The 27866-nt window shown below is 43.3% G+C and overlaps 1 protein-coding gene across 6 annotated transcripts in view; it reads left to right on the forward strand.

The window, feature by feature from the left end:
• The window catches only part of PRKAG2 (protein kinase AMP-activated non-catalytic subunit gamma 2), a 329489-nt gene that overhangs the window by 240460 nt on the left and 61163 nt on the right, over positions 1 to 27866 (forward strand). For all 6 annotated transcript variants that reach the window (XM_077268648.1, XM_077268649.1, XM_077268650.1 and 3 more), the window contains one exon: positions 6830 to 7050. In XM_077268648.1, the coding sequence (XP_077124763.1) occupies positions 6830 to 7050 (221 nt within the window). The remainder of the gene's footprint in view (positions 1 to 6829; positions 7051 to 27866) is intronic.

Here is a 27866-nt window from a genome sequence, read left to right on the forward strand (position 1 = left end):
GCCAGCAAACTCTCCTGACCTTAACCACATAGAGAATCTATGGGGTATTGTAAAGAGGAAGATAAGAGACATCAGACCCAACAAAGCAGATGAGCTGAAGGCTGCTATCAAAGCAACCTGGGCTTCCATAAAGGTACCTTCACACGAAGCGACGCTGCAGCGATAGCGACAACGATGCCGATCGCTGCAGCGTCGCTGTTTGATCGCTGGGGAGCTGTCACACAGACCGCTCTCCAGCGACCAACGATGCCGAGGTCCCCGGGTAACCAGGGTAAACATCGGGTTACTAAGTGCAGGGCCGCGCTTAGCAACCCGATGTTTACCCTGGTTACCAGCGTAAAAGTAAAAAAAACAAACATTACATGCTTACCTGCGCGTCCCCCAGCGTCTGCTTCCTGACACTGACTGAGCTCCGGCCCTAACAGCACAGCGGTGACGTCACCGCTGTGCTTTCACTTTCACTTTAGGGCCGGCGCTCAGTAAGTGTCAGGAAGCAGACGCTGGGGGACGCGCAGGTGAGTATGTGCTGTTTGGTTTTTTTACTTTTACGCTGGTAACCAGGGTAAACATCGGGTTACTAAGCGCGGCCCTGTGCTTAGTAACCCGATGTTTACCCTGGTTACTAGTGTAAAACATCGCTGGTATCGTTGCTTTTGCTTTCAAACACAACGATACACGGCGATCGGACGACCAAATAAAGTTCTGGACTTTATTCAGCGACCAGCGACATCACAGCAGGATCCTGATCGCTGCTGCGTGTCAAACTAAACGATATCGCTAGCGAGGACGCTGCAACGTCACGGATCGCTAGCGATATCGTTACAAAGTCGTTTCGTGTGAAGGTACCTTAACACCTCAGCAGTGCCACAGGCTGATCGCCTCCATGCCACACTGCATTGATGCAAAAAAAGCCCCGACCAAGTATTGAGGGCATTTACTGAATATACATTTCAGTAGGCCAACATTTCGGATTTTGAAATCATTTTTTCAAGCTGGTCTTATAAAGTATTCTAATTTACTGAGATAATGACTTTTGGGTTTTCATTGGCTGTAAGCCATAATCATCAACATTAGCAGAAATAAAACACTTGAAATAGATCACTCTGTTTGTACTGACTCTATATAATATATAAGTTTCACTTTTTGTATTGAAAAACTTAAAGAAATTAACTTTTTAATGATATTCTAATTTAGTGAGAAGCACTTGTATAATACAGAATGCTATTTGTTGTGGGAAAAACTGGTTCTATATAAGGTCTTTGGAAGGAATAAGTCATGTGCCAGACCTTTGTATGGACCACAAATGTAAATACATATAAACGAGATTGCTTCTAAAGCAATTTTTTCTAAACTTAACAAGCCCAACTTTTCCATCCTCTCATCATAGGATAGGCCTTGTATCCCATGTAATAATCTAGTTGACACCTTTGAATTGACTCGAACTTCCCAATATCTTTTTTAAAACAGAGCCCAAAACTGGATCCCTTAAATTAAGATTTGGCCTCACAAGTGATTTATAGAGGGGTAATGATACATTTGATCATGGGATTCTCTCACTTTTTTTATACGCTCCAAAGAAATAAGTGATTCAATAATTATAAAGTTGTTCAGAATTTAAATCATTTTTTTATATTTCTAAAAACAGTACTACTTCTGTCCATTGGCAGTGTGTCTAGAATTGGGTCTCAGCCTTATTTATTTGAATGAAGAAGAGACATTAAAGGGAATCTGTCCACAGGATTTTGCCACCTCATCTGAGAGCAGCCTGATGTAGGGAAAGAGAAGCTGAATCCAACGATGTATCACTTAGATGACTGGGTGCTGCAGTTCTGACATAATCAAAGTTTTTAGATTTAGCAATGCAGCAGAGCTGAGAAAGCTAACCCCGCCCACATCAGGCTCTCCATATACAATGTCCAATAGACAGTGAGATGCGTATCACAGGAGGGGGCGTGTCAGACTAGCATGCACCCACTGCTGTGTTCCATCAAGCTAAACAATGAAGCTTGATAAGAGAGGCATTGCTGAAATCTGTGTTTTAGCCCCTACAGCAGGCTGTCTTCAGATTACATAGCAAAAACCTGCTGACAGATTCCCTTCAAACAAAAGTTGTGCTGTTTTGAAATAAAAATAAGGAGTCTTTTCACTCTCTTCACCTCTAACAGTATATTACAAAGTTGAGTGTTGTTGAAGAGCTGATGTTCATTATTGATATGAAATAAGTGTATAAGAACCTTCCTGAATTTGGACTCCAAGGCCAAATAGCTGCTCACAAGCCTGAGACCACAGACCATAAAGCCAAACATTGGCTAGAGTGATGCTGTGGCCACTGACATTGATCTGTAGTGGTTGAAATATGTTTTCCAGGTGATGTTGCAAGCCTGATGGATAAGTCTGGATGAATTGTAAGACAACAGATCCTGACTAAATCCACCTTGCTTAGATCCTGTTGGTGCCAAAGATGGTGGCTTCGCGTAGTGGTACAGGCAAGGACATCATCATAAAGGCAAACCATGCTGCTGATATTGAGCCATTAGATAGAGGGGTCTAGTCAGGATTGGCTTCATGCTTCATGCTAATACAAGGCTTCCAATTTTTTATTTGCTTTGCTACCGTCAAGGTTCTCTAGAAAGTCAATAGGCCCAAGGTCCATGGACAGTAATGAGAAATAAATGTCAAATCTTTCATCATGGTTTATAACAGAATGTTCCTACTATTTTATTGGCCTTTGTAGTTTCAACAGTCTTTGCATAAATCATTGATACATGTGAACACCAGAAACTTTATAACATACCTTATTCTAGAAATATTCCTTTTACTTATGAGCCACCTCGTTTCCACCTTCCAGCTTCAAGAACTGATCATTCACTCTAAAATTACCATTATACACTGTACCAGATTATCAGATCATTGAGGGATTAGAAGTTTGTTAGGAGGAAAATAGGAGGGAAGGAGGATTCAGCTGCCGAGATGGTTCTGCTTTCCAGTAACTATGTTATCTCACCCTAGTGCTAGATTCACAGCTACACTGCTCATTACAATATATAATGCCCTCCATGCTGCTACTGAACATGTTACAAAGAAACTAGAGGCAGCTGCATCATTATCCGTAAATGGCACAATTCATCTTACATATTGCAATGCAGCAGCAGATGGTTTAAGGCACCCAGTGACCCTAAACAGACTAGAAAATGTTTAGAGCCACCCTGCCAACTGGCGTTGTAGTGACACTGTAATATAGTGTAGCATAATGTACTTGTATTAAATCCTTAATTGTAAGTAAACAGCAACACACAGCTTGATAAGTGACATATTTCTTAATTCAGTGTTTTAGCCCTTATGTCATGCTGTTCTCAGACTACATAGCAGAAACCTGCTGACAGATTCCCTTTAAGTGTGGATTACTTGAGTGTTGTTAATGGCAGCATGGCTTTGCAACCAATAAGTAAACCATTTATGATTAATTTCTAATGATGCCCCAGATAGAGGTTGTGAATATTCTGAAATTAGTCGCTTGCAGACAAAAATTGTCAGATTAAATGTCCAGAAATTGTGCTGTTCCTCATGTACGGCAGCTTATTCTGAAAAGTCACCTGAAATGACAAGTACACTTTACTTCGTGATTTACTACAACTAATTATCTCCCTGACTATCTAGGAAAATATTTCCCTTAGAACAATGAATAGATTGTGCTCTTAGTAGCAGAGTGCAGTGGAAAAATAGATGAGATGTTCAGTCATTCTGTATTACAGATACTGTAGCTATGACGCTTATCTCCACGGGTTATGATGGAAAATATTTCATTGTAATCTCAGATAGAAAATGTAACCCCCTCTTTGTGCCTAAATTGTATCGGTGTTTCAAGCAGCCAGAATAGTTTTAATCATGATTACACGGCCCCCAGCTTTAAGGCAAATATATGCTGAATGTAATGGCTGATGAGGAGACTGCTGGAAAGGTGACGCTACCTGTAAGAATAAGTCTACGGGAAAACTGAGAGCGTCTCATGTTGGAGCTTTGATCTGGGATTTCTCAGCCCTGATTCGCTTTGGTGGTGGCCTTTTTCTTTTGATAATATTTTTAAGTCTTTTACCCAGCGACTCCGATCGCATCACACGTGCGCCTACGTGGACAGGACTTCTTGCTGCATCCAGGCTACCCTACCAATATTGGAATTTATAGAGACAGGATTAACATTTTTCCCTGCACCATATCTCTTATATTTGTTCTGATGAAGGTCCGGATGTGGACCAAAAACGTTCGACTTGCCTTTATGGATGCACATCAATAAACCTTTTGCAAATGATAATGATTCATCTAGAGTGCCAAGTTTTTTTTCTGATTTGGATTTTTAAGTCTTTATAAAAAGCATGAAAATATATGCAAAAAATGTATACCGTACTGCCGACAGAATGACGCGACTGTCATCTTTGCAATAGGTGTTTTAGATCCAGATGACTCTTTAAGCCCTCATTCAGACGTCCGGGTTTCCAGTACGTGTTGTATCCATTTTTTTCAAAGATACAACCTGTATCCATTACAGTCTGTGGTGCTGTTCACATGTCCGTGTCTCTCATGGACTGGGTGTCCATGCAAAACACACGGAGGCATGTCTGTTTTTTTCCAACGGCATGGATGACCAGGGCCAACACAAGTCTATGGGTCTGTGAGAAACATGTACAGCACACGGGTGATTCTCCGTGTTTAACACTGCAAAGTGAAGCTTTCTAATTTATTTCTTTATCCGTTCGTGAAAAACACACTGATGGTAAAAACAGACACACTGATGACACACTGATGGTGAAGACGGACACACTGATGGTAAAGACGGACACACTGATGGTAAAGACGGACACACTGATGGTAAAGACGGACACACTGATGACACACTGATGGTGAAGACGGACACACTGATGGTAAAGACGGACACACTGATGGTAAAGACGGACACACTGATGGTAAAGACGGACACACTGATGACACACTGATGGTTAAGACGGACACACTGATGGTAAAGACGGACACACTGATGGTAAAGACGGACACACTGATGGTAAAGACGGACACACTGATGGTAAAGACGGACACACTGATGGTAAAGACGGACACACTGATGGTAAAAACAGACACACTGATGACACACTGATGGTGAAGACGAACACACTGATGGTAAAGACGGACACACTGATGGTAAAGACGGACACACTGATGGTTAAGACGGACACAGATGACACACTGATGATGAAGACAGACACACTGATGGTTAAGACGGACACCCTGATGGTAAAGACAGACACACTGATGGCAAACACGGACACACTGATGGTAAAGACGGACATACTGATGGTAAAGATGGACACACTGATGACACACTGATGGTAAAGATGACACTGATGGTAAAGTTGGACACACTGATGACACACTGATGGTAAAGATGGGCACACTGATGGTAAAGTTGGACACACTGATGACACACTGATGGTAAAGACGGACACACTGATGGTAAAGATGGACACACTGATGACACACTGATGGTAAAGATGGGCACACTGATGGTAAAGATGGGCACACTGATGGTAAAGTTGGACACACTGATGACACACTGATGGTAAAGACGGACACACTGATGGTAAAGACGGACACACTGATGGCAAACACGGACACACTGATGGTTAAGACGGACACAGATGACACACTGATGATGAAGACAGACACACTGATGGTTAAGACGGACACCCTGATGGTAAAGACAGACACACTGATGGCAAACACGGACACACTGATGGTAAAGACGGACATACTGATGGTAAAGATGGACACACTGATGACACACTGATGGTAAAGATGACACTGATGGTAAAGTTGGACACACTGATGACACACTGATGGTAAAGATGGGCACACTGATGGTAAAGTTGGACACACTGATGACACACTGATGGTAAAGACGGACACACTGATGGTAAAGATGGACACACTGATGACACACTGATGGTAAAGATGGGCACACTGATGGTAAAGATGGGCACACTGATGGTAAAGTTGGACACACTGATGACACACTGATGGTAAAGACGGACACACTGATGGCAAACACGGACACACTGATGGTAAAGACGGACACACTGATGGTAAAGACGGACACACTGATGGTAAAGATGGACACACTGATGGCAAACACGGACACACTGATGATGAAGACGGACACACTGATGGTAAAGACGGACACACTGATGGTTAAGACGGACACAGATGACACACTGATGACACACTGATGATGAAGACGGACACACTGATGGTTAAGACGGACACCCTGATGGTAAAGACGGACACACTGATGGCAAACACGGACACACTGATGGTAAAGACGGACATACTGATGGTTAAGACGGACACAGATGACACACTGATGATGAAGACGGACACACTGATGGTAAAGACGGACATACTGATGGAAAAGACGGACACACTGATGGTAAAGATGGACACACTGATGACACACTGATGGTAAAGATGGGCACACTGATGACACACTGATGGTAAAGATGGACACACTGATGACACACTGATGGTAAAGATGGGCACACTGATGACACACTGATGGTAAAGATGGGCACACTGATGGTAAAGATGGACACACTGATGACACACTGATGGTAAAGATGGGCACACTGATGGTAAAGTTGGACACATTGAAGACACACGATGACACTAAACGTGTGAACCTGACCTTAGAGTTAATCTATGACATATATTGTCGGACAATAAACATTTTTAGGACTTCAGTGTTAATAAAATTAATATTTTAATGTCCTCTTGTATTTTGCAGCCTCGGGACTGTCTTCTTCCCCATCCACTCCCACACAAGTGACCAAGCAGCCAAACTTTCCTCTAGAATCGTACAAACATGAGCCAGAACGGCTGGAGGCCCGGCTCCGATCCTTCTCCTCTCCACCAGATACGGGACAGAGATTTTCAATATCACATCTACCAATAACTGTGACTAAATCTTCTCTAGCATCTTCATCGCTTAGCGCTACCTCAAAACCAGTAAGTAACCTTGATAACATGTCGTCCATTGTGTTTGTCTAGCAACAGCTTTAGTATATGTGATCTCCCCCCCCCCCCTTACATTTCAAGCTCATGAACACGGTCATCCAACTCATCATCTTCTCACGTGTCACGATACATATTGCGACCCAACGGGTGGTCGGTCAGCGGACGACGCAACACACACAGCAGGATGGTATTGGGGAGACGAAGGCCCTACAGATAGGGAAATGGGAATGGTCACCACCACTGCTGATAGTACGACACACAGGACAGTGACAAACACCAAAGGGACAAGTTGAAAATACAGCACTTAGCTTCCAGACACTGCTGCCAAGCTCCACACCGCAGATAGCACAGCAAAAGAACTCCAAACACCAGAAGTGGCTGACACCAGAGAGCTGCTCCTGCCAGGCTGGTCTCCAAAGATAAACTCTATCAGCAGCAGTCAGCAAGTGACCATTTAAAGGATGGTGGCAGTGGTCACCAGCACATCAGCTGACTCAGCAACACTGCAGTTACACCAGATTGCCAGCAGGGGGAAAAACTGACATTAACCCCCCATGGACTGAAAGGAAAAAAAGCTACATTTAAACAAAGTAGAACCAGAGCTGCCACAAATCCTAAAATGGATCATGACTTCACGGCTCATAACATACATTCATGTGCCATGACTTTATATATAGGATTACAATTTTCAGTCAATTCAAACATAGGACAGATGTATGGAACTGTCAATAACAAAAACCTTTGTTGCCCATAGCAAACAATCAGAGCATTGTTCTCATTTTTTAAGAACAGAATAACAAATGAAAGCTGCTGTCACGACACAACTGTGACTTGGGACCAGGGGCTCCTTTCCTAGCCCTAACACTAGGGGGCGCCCTAGCTCACCCTGTTCCCCGCAATACTTCAGATGGTGAAGATGCCTGGGCCTCCACCATTGCCTTATCTCATAAGTTAACCCTCCATCTGTTCGCCGCAGTACACCAACCCGACAAACAGGGCAACAAAGACAAGGGTTAATGGAAAACTCCAGAAACACAAAATATTCAATCACATACAGTACAGACCAAAAGTTTGGACACACCTTCTCATTCAAAGATTTTTCTGTATTTTCATGACTATGACAATTGTACATTCACACTGAAGGCATCAAAACTATGAATTAACACATGTGGAATTATATACTTAACAAAAAAGTGTGAAACAACTGAAATTATGTCTTATATTGTAAGTTCTTCAAAGTAGCCACCTTTTGCTTTGATTACTGCTTTTCACACTCTTGGCATTCTCTTGATGAACTTCAAGAGGTAGTCACCGGGAATGGTCTTCCAACAATCTTGAAGGAGTTCCCAGAGATGCTTAGCACTTGTTGGCCCTTTTGCCTTTACTCTGCGGTCCAGCTCACCCCAAACCGTCTCGATTGGGTTCAGGTCTGGTGACTGTGGAGGCCAGGTCATCTGGCGTAGCACCCCATCACTCTCCTTGGTCAAATAGCCCTTACACAGCCTGGAGGTGTGTTTGGGGTCATTGTCCAGTTGAAAAATAAATTATAGTCCAACTAAATGCAAACTGGATGGAATAGCATGCCGCTGTAAGATGCTGTGGTAGGCATGCTGGTTCAGTATGTCTTCAATTTTGAATAAATACTCAACAGTGTCACCAGCAAAGCACCCCCACACCATCACACCTCCTCCTCCTCCATGCTTCACGGTGGAACCAGGCATGTAGAGTCCATCCGTTCACCTTTTCTGCGTCGCACAAAGACACGGTGGTTGGAACCAAAGATCTCAAATTTGGACTCATCAGACCAAAGCACAGATTTCCACTGGTCTAATGTCCATTCCTTGTGTTCTTTAGCCCAAACAAGTCTCTTCTGCTTGTTGCCTGTCCTTAGCAGTGGTTTCCTAGCAGCTATTTTACCATGAAGGCCTGCTGCACAAAATCTCCTCTTAACAGTTGTTATAGAGATGTGTCTGCTGCTAGAACCCTGTGTGGCATTGACCTGGTCTCTAATCTGAGCTGCTGTTAACCTGCGATTTCTGAGGCTGGTGACTCGGATAAACTTATCCTCAGAAGCAGAGGTGACTCTTGGTCTTCCTTTCCTGGGGCGGTCCTCATGTGAGCCAGTTTCTTTGTAGCGCTTAATGGTTTTTGCAACTGCACTTGGGGACACTTTCAAAGTTTTCCCAATTTTTCGGACTGACTGACCTTCATTTCTTAAAGTAATGATGGCCACTCATTTTCCTTTACTTCGCTGCTTTTTTCTTATCATAATACAAATTCTAACAGTCTATTCAGTAGGACTATCAGCTGTGTATCCACTTCTGCACAACACAACTGATGGTCCCAACACGATTTATAAGGCAAGAAATCCCACTTATTAAACCTGACAGGGCACACCTGTGAAGTGAAAACCATTCCCAGTGACTACCTCTTGAAGCTCATCAAGAGAATGCCAAGAGAGTGCAAAGCAGTCATCAAAGCAAAGGGTGACTACTTTGAAGAACATAGAATATAAGACATTTTCAGTTGTTTCACACGTTTTTGTTAAGTATATAATTCCACATGTGTTAATTCATAGTTTTGATGCCTTCAGTGTGAATGTACAATTTTCATAGTCATGAAAATACAGAAAAATCTGTAAATGAGAAGGCGTGTCCAAACTTTTGGTCTGTACTGTATAACAGAGGAATCCACCAGGGTGTGCAGTAAGGGGAAGAAAGCAAAACAGGGAAGGATAAGGAATTACCAAGCGTACAAACCAAACAGTCGCTTCTAACTCCTCCAGCATTCCTTCTCGAACCAACTTCTCTCCCTCCTATTGTCATGAAGCAAGTGCTAACTCTGACAAGGATTAGTAATAGAGCCCAGATTTTATAGGGAAATGGAGTGCCTAACCCAGCACAGCTGAACACAGAATTTCCAACATGGCCAATTAACCCCTTTTCTGCTGGAAGAAATAAACACATTTAATACACCGGAGAAGTGCTTCTTCTCAGCGGCAGAATAGGAGTAACCAGACACTGCGGTCTTCTGGCTCCGCTCCGTTACGGTAACCCTATGACAGCTGCTCTGTGATTGGTTTTCATCGACAACAGAGACAGTTAATCTTGTAGATAGTTCCATAAACGTCATTCATTAGGGAAGATTTACTATTACTAGAGAATAAATTCGGATGCACATGTCATGCGCTTCATTTTAAGTATTAGACACTTTACCTGACAAATCCGGAAAGGGTGTTGGACTTTCACTTCCCCAAATTGCTCCAAAATTTAATTAAAAAATGATGCAAATTAAGCCAACTGGGAGTAAAGTCAGAATAGACATGTATCTAAAAATGCACCAAATGTATCACTTAGTACAAGCCACAGTGATAAAAAGGCATTTCTTGGGTCAGATAAAATTTTTAGTGTTTTGCACCTTTTTCATGTTTGCGCCATTTTTCGATTTTCGCCTTTTATGAATTCTATTTTATGCATTCTCGTGTTTTTTTTTGTGTTCGCCACTATGGCCGGAGTTTGGAGTTTCCACATGTTTTTGCCCGATTCATCACTTACGACTTTTTGAAAAGTTACAAAATTTGTCGGAAATATTCTCCAGTCCTACCCTGGAGTGATTTTTTTGCAGCAGATATTTTGTCTCCATTTTTGCTCCGTTGTGGTAATGAGTTTCAAATAAGGTTATAGACAAAAATGAAGACCATTTTGTTACTTAGTGCAATATTCATAAAATGCCTGCGCCATTTAGAAGAATGTGGTGCAAAATTCAGCAATGATTGCCACAGAACAAAAAGGAAAAGCAACTTCAAAAATTGCAAATGATGAATCAGGGCTTAAAGCCATCTCTAAGCTGTCCAGTTTTAGTAAATTGGCTGCTTTGATACTGGGAGTCCCAGAAACAGACATGGGACCATAAACAGCAAAATAAATAAACCGTAATGATGTGAACTCTAAGGGTACATTTCCACTGGCGAGAGACAAATCGGTCCGTAATCTGGACCGAAAAAAGGGATGTAGCGTATGCGATTGTCATGCGAGTGCAATGCGATTTTTAATCGCACCATCCGTTTTACATCCGTATGACATCCGTATTACTGTCCGATTTGTACGCACCGGTGTCCTTTGAAAAGCCGGCAAATCAGTGCTGTGTACAGTAAAATCACACTGACAGGTTAGAATAGAGTAGATATATACACATTGACATATATATATGTATATATACCTATTCTATGAGACACCTATATATGTATATTTATATTTAATGCAGCGCAAGATAGCATTAAAGCCGCTAATTCAATTACCGGCTTTTTCTTTCTCCTTCCCAAACCCGACATGATATGAGACATGGTTTACATACAGTAAACCATCTCATATCCCCCTTTTTTTTGCATATTCCATACTACTAATGTTAGTAGTGTGTATGTGCAAAATTTCGGCGCTGTAGCTATTAAATTTAAGGGTTAAATCGCGGAAAAAATTGGCGTGGGCTCCCGCGCAATTTTCTCCGCCAGAGTAGTAAAGCCAGTGACTGAGGGCAGATATTAATAGCCAGGAGAGGGTCCATGGTTATTGGCCCCCCCGTGGCTAAAAACATCTGCCCCCAGCCACCCCAGAAAAGGCACATCTGGAAGATGCGCCTATTCTGGCACTTGGCCACTCTCTTCCCACTCCCGTGTAGCGGTGGGATAATAATGAAGGGTTAATGTCACCTTGCTATTGTAAGGTGACATTAAGCCAGATTAATAATGGAGAGGCGTCAATTATGACACCTATCTATTATTAAGCCAATAGTATGAAAGGGTTAAAAAAAACACACACACACATGATTAAAAATTATTTTAATGAAATAAGCACACAGGTTGATTTAATATTTTATTGCTCTCAATCCATGTGATGACCCTCGCTTGGAAAAATAATAAACCAACAATATACATACCCTCAGATGAACTGTCACGTCCCACGATGTAAATCCATCTGAAGGGGTTAAAATATTTTACAAGCAGGAGCTCTGCTATAATGCAGCTGTGCTCGTGCTTGTAAGCCCCGGGGAATGAAGGTAATGTAGGTCAATTACCTATAGTTACCTTCAGTCGCGGTGATGCGCCCCCTGGTGGATGTCCTCATATGACCTGGAGCGTGGGAAAAAGTTCCCAGGCTGCAGTTCATGAGAACATCCAGCAGGGGCGCATCACCACGACTCAATGTAAGTATAGATCACTGCTTTCCTTTCAGCACCCGGGGATTACAGGCACGAGCGAGTGGTTTATCGCAGCTCGTGCCTGTAATATTAGTTAACCTTACAATAGCAAGGTGGCATTAACCCTTCATTACCCCATATCCCACCGCTACAGGGAGTGGGAAGAGAGTGGCCAAGTGCCAGAATAGGCGCATCTTCCAGATGTGCCTTTTCTGGGGTGGCTGGGGGCAGATGTTTTTAGCCACGGGGGGCCAATAACCATGGACCCTCTCCTGGCTATTAATATCTGCCCTCAGTCACTGGCTTTACCACTCTGGCGGAGAAAATTGCGCGGGAGCCCACGCCAATTTTTTCCGCGATTTAACCCTTAAATTTAATAGCTACAGCGCCGAAATTTTGCACATACACACTACTAACATTGGTAGTGTGGAATATGCAAAAAAAAGGGGGATATGAGATGGTTTACTGTATGTAATCCATGTCTCATATCCTGTCGGGTATGGGAAGGAGAAAGAAAAAGCCGGCAATTGAATTACCGGCTTTAATGCTATCTTGCGCTGCATTAAATATAAATATACATATATAGGCGTCTCACTGACATATATATATGTATATATACCTATTCTATGTGTATATATCTACTCTATTCTAACCTGTCAGTGTGATTTTACTGTACACCGTGCTGAATTACCGGCTTTTCAAAGGACACCGGTGCGTAAAAATCGGACAGTACTCGCATGGTGCGAGTGCTGTGCGATTTTTTTCTCGCACCCATTGACTTGCATTGGCGAATCTCATCCGAGAATCGCACCAATACGCAGCTTGCTGCGATTTTTTTCTCAGTCCAATTTCGGCTGAGAAAAAAAAAATCGCAAATTAAAAAGACACCTATTGAATAACATTGGTCTGAGTGCAATCCGATTTTTTATCGGATTGCACTCGTCCGTTTTCCTCGCCAGTGGAAATGAGCCCTAAAAGTCTATGTTTAAAGGGAACCTATCACCCCTATTTAACCACGCCCATCCGACCTGACCAACTTGAGGGACAGGACAAAACGGCCACTTCACAAAAGGTATTTCGGCAGCCTAACGGGGGAATAAACGCACCAAAAAGGCACTAATGTAAAGCCCAGCTCTGCCCCTATTTCACACTATTTTTATCTAATCTTTAAAAAACGGGGTGATAGGTTCCCTTTAAGAGTGAGTTACCAGGAAGCAGGGCCGCCATCAGAACTTCTGTCCGAGGCACGAACAAAGTGTGTAGAAAAGGGGCCATTAATTCAATCAACGAAGAGGCCCCCTTTTGTGTGACCAGTTATATAAAAGCCGCCTTGTCCAACCCACAAGGAACCTTACATTATAAGTCATGATATCGCCATTGCCGCTGGTCCATCCAGTCTCAAACATCGCTTCTCCTCTCCCAACGTAACCTTCGTCATCCTGTGTGAAGAAGCGAGGCGTTGAGGAGGTGAAGTGTTCATAAAATGTAGCAGCAAGAACAAGGCAAAACATTTACTGGATGGCTGGTACATGACTGAGAAGAGTCAGGACCACCAGAAAGTAGCCAGCCAGTAGAATAGAGAGCAGCCACAGCTCCAGCAGCTTTAGACATCCTAAGATCGTCTCTTTGGTGTCAGGCTGGTGTTGGACCCACATGTTAATAAAATGCAAATAATTAAAAAATTGAAACAAAATTTTCCAAACAACTCAATTTATTCAGTATCGAGCAGGAGCATCACGCGTGAAAAAATCCTCCCTCCTATCTGTAAGGTTATTAATGGTTGTCTGAGGAAAGTTCTGCCATTCTGAATGCACTGCAGCTCCTGGAACACACTCGAGAAATACCGATGGGATATCCAAGTAACAAGTGTAAAGTGTTCCAGGGGCCATTTTTCAACACAATGCCAGACTGCATGTTGCTTGTGCTACTGTGAGCAGCATGTAAGGCCTAAAGGTTCGACCATGGTTTGCAGCATCTCCAGACTTGTCTCCCATCGAGCACGTTATCAGTTGGCATTTGCAAAAGGAGCTGCCAGCAGCTGATCTTGATGATTTGCATGCCCAAATGCATTCAGCAAGCAGAACATTCCTCAAATAACCTCATTGATAGTATGGCGCTCATAATTAATACTGAAATTGAGAGGTTTTGAAAAAGTTTGTTTTCATTATTTGCATATCATTAATATATCTATCGTTCCTGTGAATTGTGTAATTCCACGATTTTTCATTTTTGGTGTTTGAAACACAGTGTTGAGAAAAATCCATTCTAGCATCCATTCTAATCTTCAGGTATTGTTTTTCCGCTTACCACATATCATGGAAGGAGAAAGTTGCTGTATATAGGGCAGTTAGATTTCTCTATCCCAAACATCAATTCAGATTATGGCAGCGTTAATAATGGTGACATAAATTGTTTAATATAGGATTATGACTATGGCGACGGCTTCAGTAGTCTCCCATAATTCACCCTCATTTCAATGTGCAGCTGCACTCGACTGTTCCGTAGCCTCACCTCCGGCGGCCAAGAAGCCGTTATTCCCATTTAGGCCCTGAGAGGCCGAGATATTCCTGACATTCTGTTGTTGTTACATACCGTGTCATGTCATGTACACAATACCCAAAACGGCTTCAGGAAACAAAAAAACTCTTCCAAAAACTGCACAAGGAAGGGTTTACTAAAGTTCTTTCTACTTAAAAAAAACTGTTGGTTCTGACCGCCTCTAAGTGTTTGGACAGTGTGTCACTTTTTACCGTCATTTACCAGTGTTTCATCAATTATTTTTCATTTTTTTGTGGCGGGGGCATTTGAGAAGTTTTTCAGTTTCTCCTTGAAAATCAGACAGCACACGGATTGTATCCAAATGTTGGCCAGTTTTTTCATGGACCCATTGACTTACATGGGCAAGTTTGATCAGTGACCAAGATAAAAATTGGACAGTTCTCAGTGTTTTACTGTGCAACACTTGGTCGACAAAAATGCACGGACATGTGAACAGCCTCATACACTATAATAGGTGCGCTAGTTCTCTCAATGAAAAATGCTAAAAACTGATGTCTGAATGAGGCCCTAGGGAGACCATTCATAAAATTGGACAATTGTGCTGTAAACCATTTCTAGATATTGAATACATTGGACAGTGCAATTAAGATAGAAAAGGGGTTGTCGAGATTATCTTTATTTTAACAACTGTTTTAGGGGCAAGATTCTGCGGCATTTACCGCTACATAAGTATCACAGAGGTTCTTTGTATTGTAAGGCTGCGGAATTAATGAAAAAAATGCAGGTCTTCAAAGTTCAAGTGCAGAACACACATCCTAACACTAGGTGGCGCTATTTGGAATTGTCAGCAAGTTGCTTGTGCTCCATAAATAAATGATAAGGATAAGTGATGTTTTTTAGGATTTGTTTTAGATCAGCTATTGTATTCAGACATGTCTGTGATTATCTTTTATTTTTCTTTGCTGATGTCCCTCCTTTAAGTTCATTTGTAATTTATATATTTATTTACTAGGTTCAATAAATGTCTCTCTGCAACTCTTAAAAAAAATAATGCATCTAAGGCACAAAATGATGTTGTGTCTGTAACCTGACTGCACAGTATTAAAAGTGGCCATCATAGATGGACATGTCATCAATCCAGCCAGGCTGACTGGTAACAGCCACATCACTCCAAAGACATACTGATAGGGAATTTAGATTGTGATCGTGGACAGCGATGATAATGTGTTTGCAAACTGTAAAGCGCTGCAGAATATGTTAGCGCTATATAAAAATAAAATTATTTATTATTACTCAGATATGTCAGTAGGTGAATGATAGGAGTCATAGTCACATATGTAGTCACATTGCATTCCTGACGATGCTTTCGACACCAACAAGTCGGGTCCTGCGTTCTCTAAGGCTGGAGTCACACTCAGCGTAAGACAATACGGTCCGTTTTTTACGGCCGTAATACGGAGAAATGTTCCCAAAATAGTGATCCGTATGTCATCCGTAGGCAGGGTGTGTCAGCGTATTTTGCGCATGGCATCCTCCGTATGTAATCCGTATGGCATCCGTACTGCGATATTTTCTCGCAGGCTTGCAAAACCGACATCTAATGGATTTATGTGCTCAAATGTTCGGGAAAACATATAATATATATATATATTTATTATCATTGAGACACATATATACAGTGCCTACAAGTAGTATTCAACCCCCTGCAGATCTAGCAGGTTTACACATTTGGATTTAACTTGGCATTTGACATTTGGACTGTAGATCAGCCTGGAAGTGTGAAATGCACTGCAGCAAAAAATAATGTTATTTCTTTGTTTATTTTTTTTTTTTAAATTGTGAAAAGTTTTTTCAGAGGGTCATTTATTATTCAACCCCTCAACCCACCAGAATTCTGTTTGGTTCCCTCAAAGTATTAAGAAGTAGTTCAGGCACAAAGAACAATGAGCTTCACATGTTTGGATTAATTATCTCTTTTTCCAGCCTTTTCTGACTATTTAAGACCTTCCCCAAACTTGTGAACAGCACTCATACATGGTCAACATGGGAAAGACAAAGGAGCATTCCAAGGCCATCAGAGACAAGATCGTGGAGGGTCACAAGGCTGGCAAGGGGTACAAAACCCTTTCCAAGGAGTTGGGCCTACCTGTCTCCACTGTTGGGAGCATCATCCGGAAGTGGAAGGCTTATGGAACTACTGTTAGCCTTCCACGGCCTGGACAGCCTTTGAAAGTTTCCTCCCGTGCCGAGGCCAGGCTTGTCCGAAGAGTCAAGGTTAACCCAAGGACAACAAGGAAGGAGCTCCGGGAAGAGGTCATGGCAGTGGGGACATTGGTTTCAGTCAATACCATAAGTAACGTAGTCCACCGCAATGGTCTCCGTTCCAGACGAGCCCGTAAGGTACCTTTACTTTCAAAGCGTCATGTCAAGGCTTGTCTACAGTTTGCTCATGATCACTTGGAGGACTCTGAGACTGACTGGTTCAAGGTTCTCTGGTCTGATGAGACCAAGATCGAGATCTTTGGTGCCAACCACACACGTGACATTTGGAGACTGGATGGCACTGCATACGACCCCAAGAATACCATCCCTATAGTCAAGCATGGTGGTGGCAGCATCATGCTGTGGGGCTGTTTCTCAGCCAAGGGGCCTGGCCATCTGGTCCGCATCCATGGGAAGATGGATAGTACGGCCTACCTGGAGATTTTGGCCAAGAACCTCTGCTCCTCCATCAAGGATCTTAAGATGGGTCGTCGTCATTTCATCTTCCAACAAGACAACGACCCAAAGCACACAGCCAAGAAAACCAAGGCCTGGTTCAAGAGGCAAAAAATCAAGGTGTTGCAGTGGCCTAGTCAGTCTCCTGACCTTAACCCAATTGAAAACTTGTGGAAGGAGCTCAAGATTAAAGTCCACATGAGACACCCAAAGAACCTAGATAACTTGGAGAAGATCTGCATGGAGGAGTGGGCCAAGATAACTCCAGAGACCTGTGCCGGCCTGATCAGGTCTTATAAAAGACGATTATTAGCTGTAATTGCAAACAAAGGTTATTCCACAAAATATTAAACCTAGGGGTTGAATAATAATTGACCCACACTTATGTTTAAAATTTATAAAAATTTAACTGAGCAACAAAACTTTTTGGTTTGTAAGATTTATGCATCTGTTAATAAATCCTGCTCTTGTTTGAAGTTTGAAGGCTCTAACTTATTTGCATCTTATTAAACCTGCTAAATCTGCAAGGGGTTGAATACTACTTGTAGGCACTGTATATATATATATTCTGTATTTATGTTTAATTCAGCGCGAGATATGTGAAAAGCCGGTAATTCAATTGCCGGCTTTTCATTTCTCCTTCACAAACCCGACAGGATATGAGACATGGTTTACATACAGTAAACCATCTCATATCCCCCTTTTTTTTTTGCATATTCCACACTACTGTTAGTAGTGTGTATGTGCAAAATTTGGGCGCTGTAGCTGCTAAAATAAAGCGTTAAATGGCGGAAAAAATTGGCGTGGGCTCCCGCGCAATTTTCTCCGCCAGAGTGGTAAAGCCAGTGACTGAGGGCAGATATTAATAGCCAGGAGAGGGTCCATGGTTATTGGCCCCCCCGTGGCTACAAACATCTGCCCCCAGCCACCCCAGAAAAGACACATCTGGAAGATTCGCCTATTCTGGCACTTGGCCACTCTCTTCCCACTCCCGTGTAGCGGTGAGATATGGGGTAATGAAGGGTTAATGTCACCTTGCTATTGTAAGGTGACATTAAGCCAGATTAATAATGGAGAGGCGTCAATTATGACACCTATCCATTATTAATCCAATTGTCTGAAAGGGTTAACACACACACACACACACACACACACACACACACACACACACACATTATTAAAAATTATTTTAATGAAATAAACACACCGGTTGTTTTAGTATTTTATTGCTCTCTCAATCCATTTGAAGACCCTCGCTTGGCAAAATAAACCCACAATATACATACCATCCGAGGATCTGTCAGGTCCCACGATGTAAATCCTTCTGAAGGGGTTAAATCAATTTACAGGCAGGAGCTGCGCTAAAGCACTCGCTCGTGCCTGTAATCCCCGGGTGCTGAAAGGAAAGCTGGGTGATCTGTACTTACATTGAGTTGCGGTGATGCGCCCTCTGGTGGATGAACTCATATGAACTCGAGCGTGGGAACTTTTCCAAGGTTCCAGTTCATGAGAACATCCACCAGAGGGCGCCTCACTGCAACTCAATGTAAGTACAGATCACCCAGCTTTCCTTTCATCACCCGGGGATTACAGGCACGAGCGAGTGCTTTAGCACAGCTCCTGCCTGTAAATTGATTTAACCCCTTCAGATGGATTTACTTCGTGGGACGTGACAGGTCATCAGAGGGTATGTATATTGTGGGTTTATTATTTTTCCAAGCGAGGGTCTTCAAATGGATTGAGAGAGCAATAAAATACTAAAACAACCGGTGTGTTTATTTCATTAAAATAATTTTTAATAATGTGTGTGTGTTTTTTAACCCTTTCAGACAATTGGATTAATAATGGATAGGTGTCATAATTGACGCCTCTCCATTATTAACCTGGCTTAATGACACCTTACAATAGCAAGGTGACATTAACCCTTCATTACCCCATATCCCATTGTTACATGGGAGTGGGAAGAGAGTGGCTAAGTGCCAGAATAGGCGCATCTTCCAGATGTGCCTTTTCTGGGGTGGCTGGGGGCAGATGTTTGTAGCCAGGGGGGGGCAATAACCATGGACCCTCTCTAGGCTATTAATATCTGCCCTCAGTCACTGGCTTTACCACTCTGGCGGAGAAAATTGTGCGGGAGCCCACACCAATTTTTTCCGCCATTTAACCCTTTATTTTAGCAGCTACAGCGCCGAAATTTCGCACATACACACTACTAACATTAGTAGTGTGGAATATGCAAAAAAAAAGGGGATATGAGATGGTTTACTATATGTAAACCATGTCTCATATCATGTCCGGTTTGTGAAGGAGAAATGAAAAGCCGGCAATTGAATTATCAGCTTTTCAATAACACCGCTGCGTATTTCTCGCAAGTCACACTGCTGGTCCGTGTGGAATCCGTATTTTTCTCGCACCCATAGACTTTCATTGGCGTTTTTTTGCGCAATACGCTGACAAACGCAGCATGCTGCGATTTTGTATGGCCGTAGAAAGCCGTATAATACTGAACCGTAATATACGGCTGATAGGACCAGACCCATTGAGAATAATTGTGCCGTTTGTTTGGCGAGTTTTACGGACGTATTTTCTGCGCTCTTACGTCCGTAAAACTCGCTAGTGTGACTCCAGCCTAACTCATTAACCTCTAATAGGATATTTGACATAGGGTTCCTAAATCAACCAACCCCTTTAACCCTTTGCAGCTCTGTGCTATAATATACACTCACCGGCCACTTTATTAGGTACACCATGCTAGTAACGGGTTGGACTCCCTTTTCCCTTCAGAACTGCCTCAATTCTTCGTGGCATAGATTCAACAAGGTGCTGGAAGCATTCCTCAGAGATTTTGGTCCATATTGACATGATGGCATCACACAGTTGCCGCAGATTTGTCGGCTGCACATCCCAAAGATGCTCCATACAAGGCAGGATGGATCCATGCTTTCATGTTGTTTACGCCAAATTCTGACCCTACCATCCGAATGTCGCAGCAGAAATCGAGACTCATCAGACCAAGCAACGTTTTTCCAATCTTCTACTGTCCAATTTCGATGAGCTTGTACAAATTGTAGCCTCAGTTTCCTGTTCTTAGCTGAAAGGAGTGGTACCCGGTGTGGTCTTCTGCTGCTGTAGCCCATCTGCCTCAAAGTTCGACGCATTGTGCGTTCAGAGATGCTCTTAGGCCTACCTTGGTTGTAACGGGTGGCGATTTGAGTCACTGTTGCCTTTCTATCAGCTCGAACCAGTCTGCCCATTCTCCTCTGACCTCTGGCATCAACAAGGCATTTCCGCCCACAGAACTGCCGCTCACTGGATTTTTTTTCTTTTTCGGACCATTCTCTGTAAACCCTAGAGATGGTTGTGCGTGAAAATCCCAGTAGATCAGCAGTTTCTGAAATACTCAGACCAGCCCTTCTGGCACCAACAACCATGCCACGTTCAAAGGCACTCAAATCACCTTTCTTCCCCATACTGATGCTCGGTTTGAACTGCAGGAGATTGTCTTGACCATGTCTACATGCCTAAATGCACTGAGTTGCCGCCATGTGATTGGCTGATTAGAAATTAAGTGTTAACAAGAAGTTGGACAGGTGTACCTAATAAAGTGGCCAGTGAGTGTATACACAATAAATCTACTGGCACCGTCACAATGCAATCCTGGGGGGCCGATGAATTGCTATCGTAGCTGAGGCCTAACAAGAGCCCCTATGATTGCCTGTTACACCCCCAAAACCACCTTGTTTCCCTTTATGTTGGCAATTTATTTTTCTTACAGCAAAACAATATAATTGTTTGCAATATACTGTACATTTAACACATTATTTGTCCACGAAAAAGATTTTGCGTAAAAGTATTTTTTTTACTTAACTATAATAGTTTGGTATTGCCTTATTTGTAACAGCAGGATCCCTTCCATGGCAAGTCCTGTGGATATTCCACAGATGTGTAACATGGGAATTCTCCTTTAAAGGGTTAAAGCAGAAATCATTAAGGATAGGGCCGTAATAAGGCCATGTGCACACGCTGCGGATTCCATTGCGGAATTTTCCGCAGCGGATTTGCAAAATCCGCAGTGAAAAACCGCTGCGGTTTTTACTGCGGATTTATCGCGGTTTCTTTTGCGGTTTCCTCTGCTGGTTTTCACCTGCAGATTTCTATTGGAGCAGGTGCAAACCCGCAGCGGAATCCGCACAAAAAAATTGACTGCGGAAAATAAACCGCTGCGTTTCCGCACGTTTTTTTTCCGCAGCATGTGCACTGCGGTTTTTGTTTTCCATAGGTTAACATTGTAATGTACACCGCATGGAAAACTGCTGCGGATCCGCAGCATCAAAAACGCTCCAGATCAGCAGCAAAAACCGCAACGTGTGCACATACCCTAATACCTGCCGGGCAGCCAAGGTTCGTTAGGTGTCAACTCAGCGCAATACAAGACAATAAGGTTGCATTACTTACGCCCAACAACAGAAAATCCAACACATTTGGAAATATTTGCGACTGTGTGTCGCAGGTCGTTCCCAGAGGAAATCATTGCATCCCATTATGCAATGTGTCGCTGAGATTTTGCTGTCATGTCACCGTGTAGCCCTGGCCTGAAGGTTACGTTGCCACTAAGAATTTTTGATGTTGCAGATTTTTTGAACCTTTTAGCAAAATTAGGTTATTTGCATTTTTTCATTGCATTTTTAGCGCTGCGTCGTCTCTTTTTTGGCAAGTCATGTTTAAATAAAGCTGCTTTGTTTTTGATGCTTTCTGCTATTTGGCTTTGAAAAATCTTTATTGATGCAGTGATGTGCGGATTTTGTGCATTTCTGCAGTGGGTACGCACTAAATCCGCAAGTGTATTTTATACCTGCAGGCTTTCTGCATCTACAGCAATTCTATGGGGACAAAACGCACATAACACTCCGCGTAAAAGTGAAATCGACAGTTTGTGGATTTCAAACACGCAGCGCAGGTCCGTTTACGCAACATTGAAAACAAAGCACAGTGGGCATGAGGTCTCTAGAAATCACATCCACCTTGATGGATTTTGCACAGCTTCAAAAACTCATCGTGGGAACTCAACCTAAAGTTTCTGTAAGGCCAGTCTCACACGTCCAGATAATTCTGGTACCGGAAAAATCGGTACCGGAGTTATCTGTGTCCATGTGTCCACATGGCACATCAGTGTGGCACACGTGCGGCAGCCGTGTGCCCCCCGTGTGCCGACTGAGTACCACACGGACCTTGCAGGAGACAGCGCTACAGTAAGCGCTGTCCCCTGCTTTGGGTGCTGAAGCCGCCATTCATTTCTTCTCTCCTGCAGCGTTCGCTGGAGAGAAGGAATGAAAAATCATTGTTTTTTTTGCAGTTGAAATAAAGTTCCCGGTAACCAACCCCCTCCCACCCCCTGTGCGCCCGCCCGCTGGAAATAAAATACTCACCCAGCTCCCTCGATGCTTCCTCTCAGCGTCGCAGCTTGTCCTGTATGAGCGGTCACGTGGTGCTGCTCATTACAGTGATGAATATGCGGCTCCACCTCCCATAGAGTAGCGTTTCTAAGTTCTAGGGCCCTGTTCACAGGATCCCTGGACGCTCCAGCTGTCAAACCTCGGACATTCAGTAGGTTAATCCATATCCAGTGAGTAGGTGATAACTAGCTTTGGAATAACCCTTTAAAATCCTGTCCATTTATCAAACTTTTGAAATGCAAAATGGATTGAATGCTAACAACATCAGACAGATCTCCCTTATCTTACAATATGGGCTGTAGTGGATCCCCTGATTTTGATGGCCATAATGCATGTATACTTAGCCTTTACTATTAAAATGGGTCCCCCTATAATTAATAACCAGCAATGGCTAGGCAGACAGCTGCGGGCTGATATTAATAGCCTACTTAGGGGCCATGGATACTGCCCCCCCCCCCCAGGCTAAAAACATCAGTTCTCAGCCACCCCAGAAAGGCACATCTCTAAGATGTGCCAATTCTGGCACTTCTCCCCGCTCCTCCCACTTGCCCTCTAGCGGAGGTAAGTGGGGTAATAGTTGGGGGGGGTGTTTGATGTCACCTTTGTATTGTCAGGTGACATCAAGGCCCTAGGGTAGTAATGGAGAGGCATCAATAAGACACCCCCATTATTAACCCCCATAGTCATATTGTATAAAAACACACACCCACCAAGAATAATGTCCTTTAACCCCTTACCGTCCAATGACGGACAGAGTCCGTCATTGGACGCCTTCCCCCATTTGATATGGGCTCCGGTAATGAGCCGAACCTTTTCCGGCACATGACAGATGAGCTGATCAGCTGTCTTGTGCCCCTAACAGCCGCTGGTAGAATCGTGATCCACTCACGGCTGTTAACATGTTAAATGCCGCAGCCAAACTCTGACAGCAGCATTTAACATGCACGTGCAGGAAGCACGTCATTACCTCCTCCCATCGGCGCCTGTGTCACATGACCGCGGGTCGCCGATGGGTCAACATGACAACCAGAGGTCTCCTGGAGACCTCTATAGTTGTCACTGAGGGATTGCTATGAACACCGCCTAGTGGTCGGCGCTCATAGCAAGTGTGTAATTCTACTACATACAGGTGATCTGAAAAAGCATTAAAAAAAATGCAGCAAAAATGCCCAGTGTGAACATACCCTTAGGGCTCATTTCCACTGGCGAGGAAAACGGACGAGTGCAATCCGATAAAAAATCGGATTGCACTCGGACTAATGTTATTCAATAGGTGTCTTTTCATTTGCGATTTTTTTCTCAGCCGAAATCGGACTGAGGGAAAAAAAAAAAAAAAAAAAAAAAAAAAAAAAATCGCACAGCACTCGCACCATGTGAGTTCTGTCCGATTTTTACGCACCGGTGTCCTTTGAAAAGCCGGCAATTCAGCGCGGTGTACAGTAAAATCACACTCACAGGTTAGAATAGAGTAGATATATACACATAGAATAGGTATATATACATACACTCACCGGCCACTTTATTAGGTACACCATGCTAGTAACGGGTTGGACCCCCTTTTGCCTTCAGAACTGCCTCAATTCTTCGTGGCATAGATTCAACAAGGTGCTGGAAGCATTCCTCAGAGATTTTGGTCCATATTGACATGATGGCATCACACAGTTGCCGCAGATTTGTCGGCTGCACATCCCAAAGATGCTCCATACAAGGCAGGATGGATCCATGCTTTCATGTTGTTTACGCCAAATTCTGACCCTACCATCCGAATGTCGCAGCAGAAATCGAGACTCATCAGACCAAGCAACGTTTTTCCAATCTTCTACTGTCCAATTTCGATGAGCTTGTACAAATTGTAGCCTCAGTTTCCTGTTCTTAGCTGAAAGGAGTGGTACCCGGTGTGGTCTTCTGCTGCTGTAGCCCATCTGCCTCAAAGTTCGACGCACTGTGCGTTCAGAGATGCTCTTAGGCCTACCTTGGTTGTAACGGGTGGCGATTTGAGTCACTGTTGCCTTTCTATCAGCTCGAACCAGTCTGCCCATTCTCCTCTGACCTCTGGCATCAACAAGGCATTTCCGCCCACAGAACTGCCGCTCACTGGATTTTTTTTCTTTTTCGGACCATTCTCTGTAAACCCTAGAGATGGTTGTGCGTGAAAATCCCAGTAGATCAGCAGTTTCTGAAATACTCAGACCAGCCCTTCTGGCACCAACAACCATGCCACGTTCAAAGGCACTCAAATCACCTTTCTTCCCCATACTGATGCTCGGTTTGAACTGCAGGAGATTGTCTTGACCATGTCTACATGCCTAAATGCACTGAGTTGCCGCCATGTGATTGGCTGATTAGAAATTAAGTGTTAACAAGAAGTTGGACAGGTGTACCTAATAAAGTGGCCAGTGAGTGTATGTATATGTCAGTGAGACACCTATATATGTATATTTATATTTAATGCAGCGCTAGATAGCATAAAAGCCGCTAATTCAATTACTGGCTTTTGCTCTCTCCTTCACAAACCCGACATGATATGAGACATGGATTACATACAGTAAACCATCTCATATCCCCTTTTTTTTTGCATATTCCACACTACTAATGTTAGTAGTGTGTATGTGCAAAATTTGGTTGCTGTAGCTGCTAAAATAAAGGGTTAAATGGCGGAAAAAATTGGCGTGGGCTCCCGCGCAATTTTCTCCGCCAGAGTAGTAAAGCCAGTGACTCAGGGCAGATATTAATAGCCAGGAGAGGGTCCATGGTTATTGGCCCCCCGTGGCTAAAAACATCTGCCCCCAGCCACCCCAGAAAAGGCACATCTGGAAGATGCGCCTATTCTGGCACTTGGCCACTCTCTTCCCACTCCCGTGTTGCGGTGGGATATGGGGTAATGAAGGGTTAATGCCACCTTGCTATTGTAAGGTGACATTAAGCCAGATTAATAATGGAGAGGCGTCAATTATGTCACCTATCCATTATTAATCCAATTGTATGAAAGGGTTAAAAAACACACACACATTATTAAAAAGTATTTTAATGAAATAAACACAGCAGTTGTTTTAATATTTTATTGCTCTCTCAATCCATGTGATGACCCTCGCTTGGAAAAATAATAAACCAACAATATACATACCTTCTCTGATGACCTGTCACGTCCCACGAGGTAATCCATCTGAAGGGGTTAATTATTTTACAAGCAGAAGCTCTGCTATAATGCAGCTGTGCTCGTGTTTGTAAGCCCCGGGGAATGAATTAAATGTAGGTCAATGACCTATAGTTACCTTCAGTCGCGGTGATGCGCCCCCTGGTGGATGTCCTCATATGACCTGGAGCGTGGGAAAAAGTTCCCAGGCTGCAGTTCATGAGGACATCCACCAGGGGGCGCATCACCGCGACTGAAGGTAACTATAGGTCATTGACCTACATTTCCTTCATTCCCCGGGGACGTGACGGTTCATCTGAGGGTATGTATCTTGTGCGTTTATTATTTTGCCAAGCGAGGGTGTTGCTGATGGATTGAGAGAGCAATAAAATATTAAAACAACCTGTGTGTTTATTTCATTAAAATACTTTTTAATCATGTGTGTGGGTGTTTTATTAACCATTTCGTACTATTGGATTAATAATGGATAGGTGTCATAATTGACGCCTCTCCATTATTAATCTGGCTTAATGTCACCTTACAATAGCAAGGTAACATTAACCCTTCATTACCCCATATCCCACCGCTACACGGGAGTGGGAAGAGAGTGGCCAAATGCCAGAATAGGCGCATCTTCCAGATGTGCCTTTTCTGGGGTGGCTGGGGGCAGATGTTTTTAGCCACGGGGGGGGGGGCCAATAACCATGGACCCTCTCCTGGCTATTAATATCTGCCGTCAGGGCTAGACCCCTAACTTTGCAGTCTCCTGCTAATTAAAATCACCTGAGCCAAATGGGAGGAGTGCTGGTCCAAAAAAAGTAAGGGGTCTAGCCCATTTTGGCTCTCACTGAAGAGCTGGAGGAAGGTGAGTTTAAATACTCCTTTTCATTTTGGTGCTGGTGCTGTGTGGCGGCCATTGTTGCTGTGGCTTTGTGCTGGTGGGGCGGCGCGGTCTGGAGTCTTGGGGGCTCAGTCTCGCAGCATGGGTGCTGTGGGGCAACAGGCCGTCCGCCCTGCTGGTGCATGGCCGCTGCGGCGGTGGTCGCCGCGCGGCTCTGCTCCGTTAGGGCGTTAGGACCCACTACGAGGTTTGCCGTGAAGGGGCAGTGGGCTTCATACAGTCTGATCAGAATGTTAAACTGAAAACCTCATGTTCAGTATTTAAATTTTTGCCTAGCGGCTTTAGATCAACGTATGATTTTGGGATGTGCGGTTCATGCTCTTTTTTTTTTTTTCCTTTTGCACAATTTTTTCCGCCATTTAACCCTTTATTTTAGCAGCTACAGCGGCCAAATTTTGCACATACACACTACTAACATTAGTAGTGTAGAATATGCAAAAAAAAGGGATATGAGATGGTTTACTGTATGTAATCATGTCTCATATCCTGTCGGGTTTGGGAAGGAGAAATGAAAAGCCGCTAATTGAATTAGCGGCTTTAATGCTATCTTGCGCTGCATTAAATATAAATATACATATATAGGTGTCTCACTGACATATATATATGTATATATACCTATTCTATATGTATATATCTACTCTATTCTAACCTGTCAGTGTGATTTTACTGTACACAGCACTGATTTGCCGGCTTTTCAAAGGACACCGGTGCGTACAAATCGGACAGTAATACGGATGTCATACGGATGATGCGATTAAAAATCGCATTGCACTCGCATGACAATCGCATACGTTACATCCGTTTTTTCGGTCCAGATTACGGACCGATTTGTCTCTCGCCAGTGGAAATGAGCCCTTAGGTGCAGATTACATGCGTTTTTGATGCAGAGACACACTCTGTTTTTTTGCTG

This window comes from Ranitomeya variabilis, chromosome 6, assembly GCF_051348905.1.
Source record: "Ranitomeya variabilis isolate aRanVar5 chromosome 6, aRanVar5.hap1, whole genome shotgun sequence".
In the NCBI taxonomy this organism is placed as follows: domain Eukaryota; kingdom Metazoa; phylum Chordata; class Amphibia; order Anura; family Dendrobatidae; genus Ranitomeya; species Ranitomeya variabilis.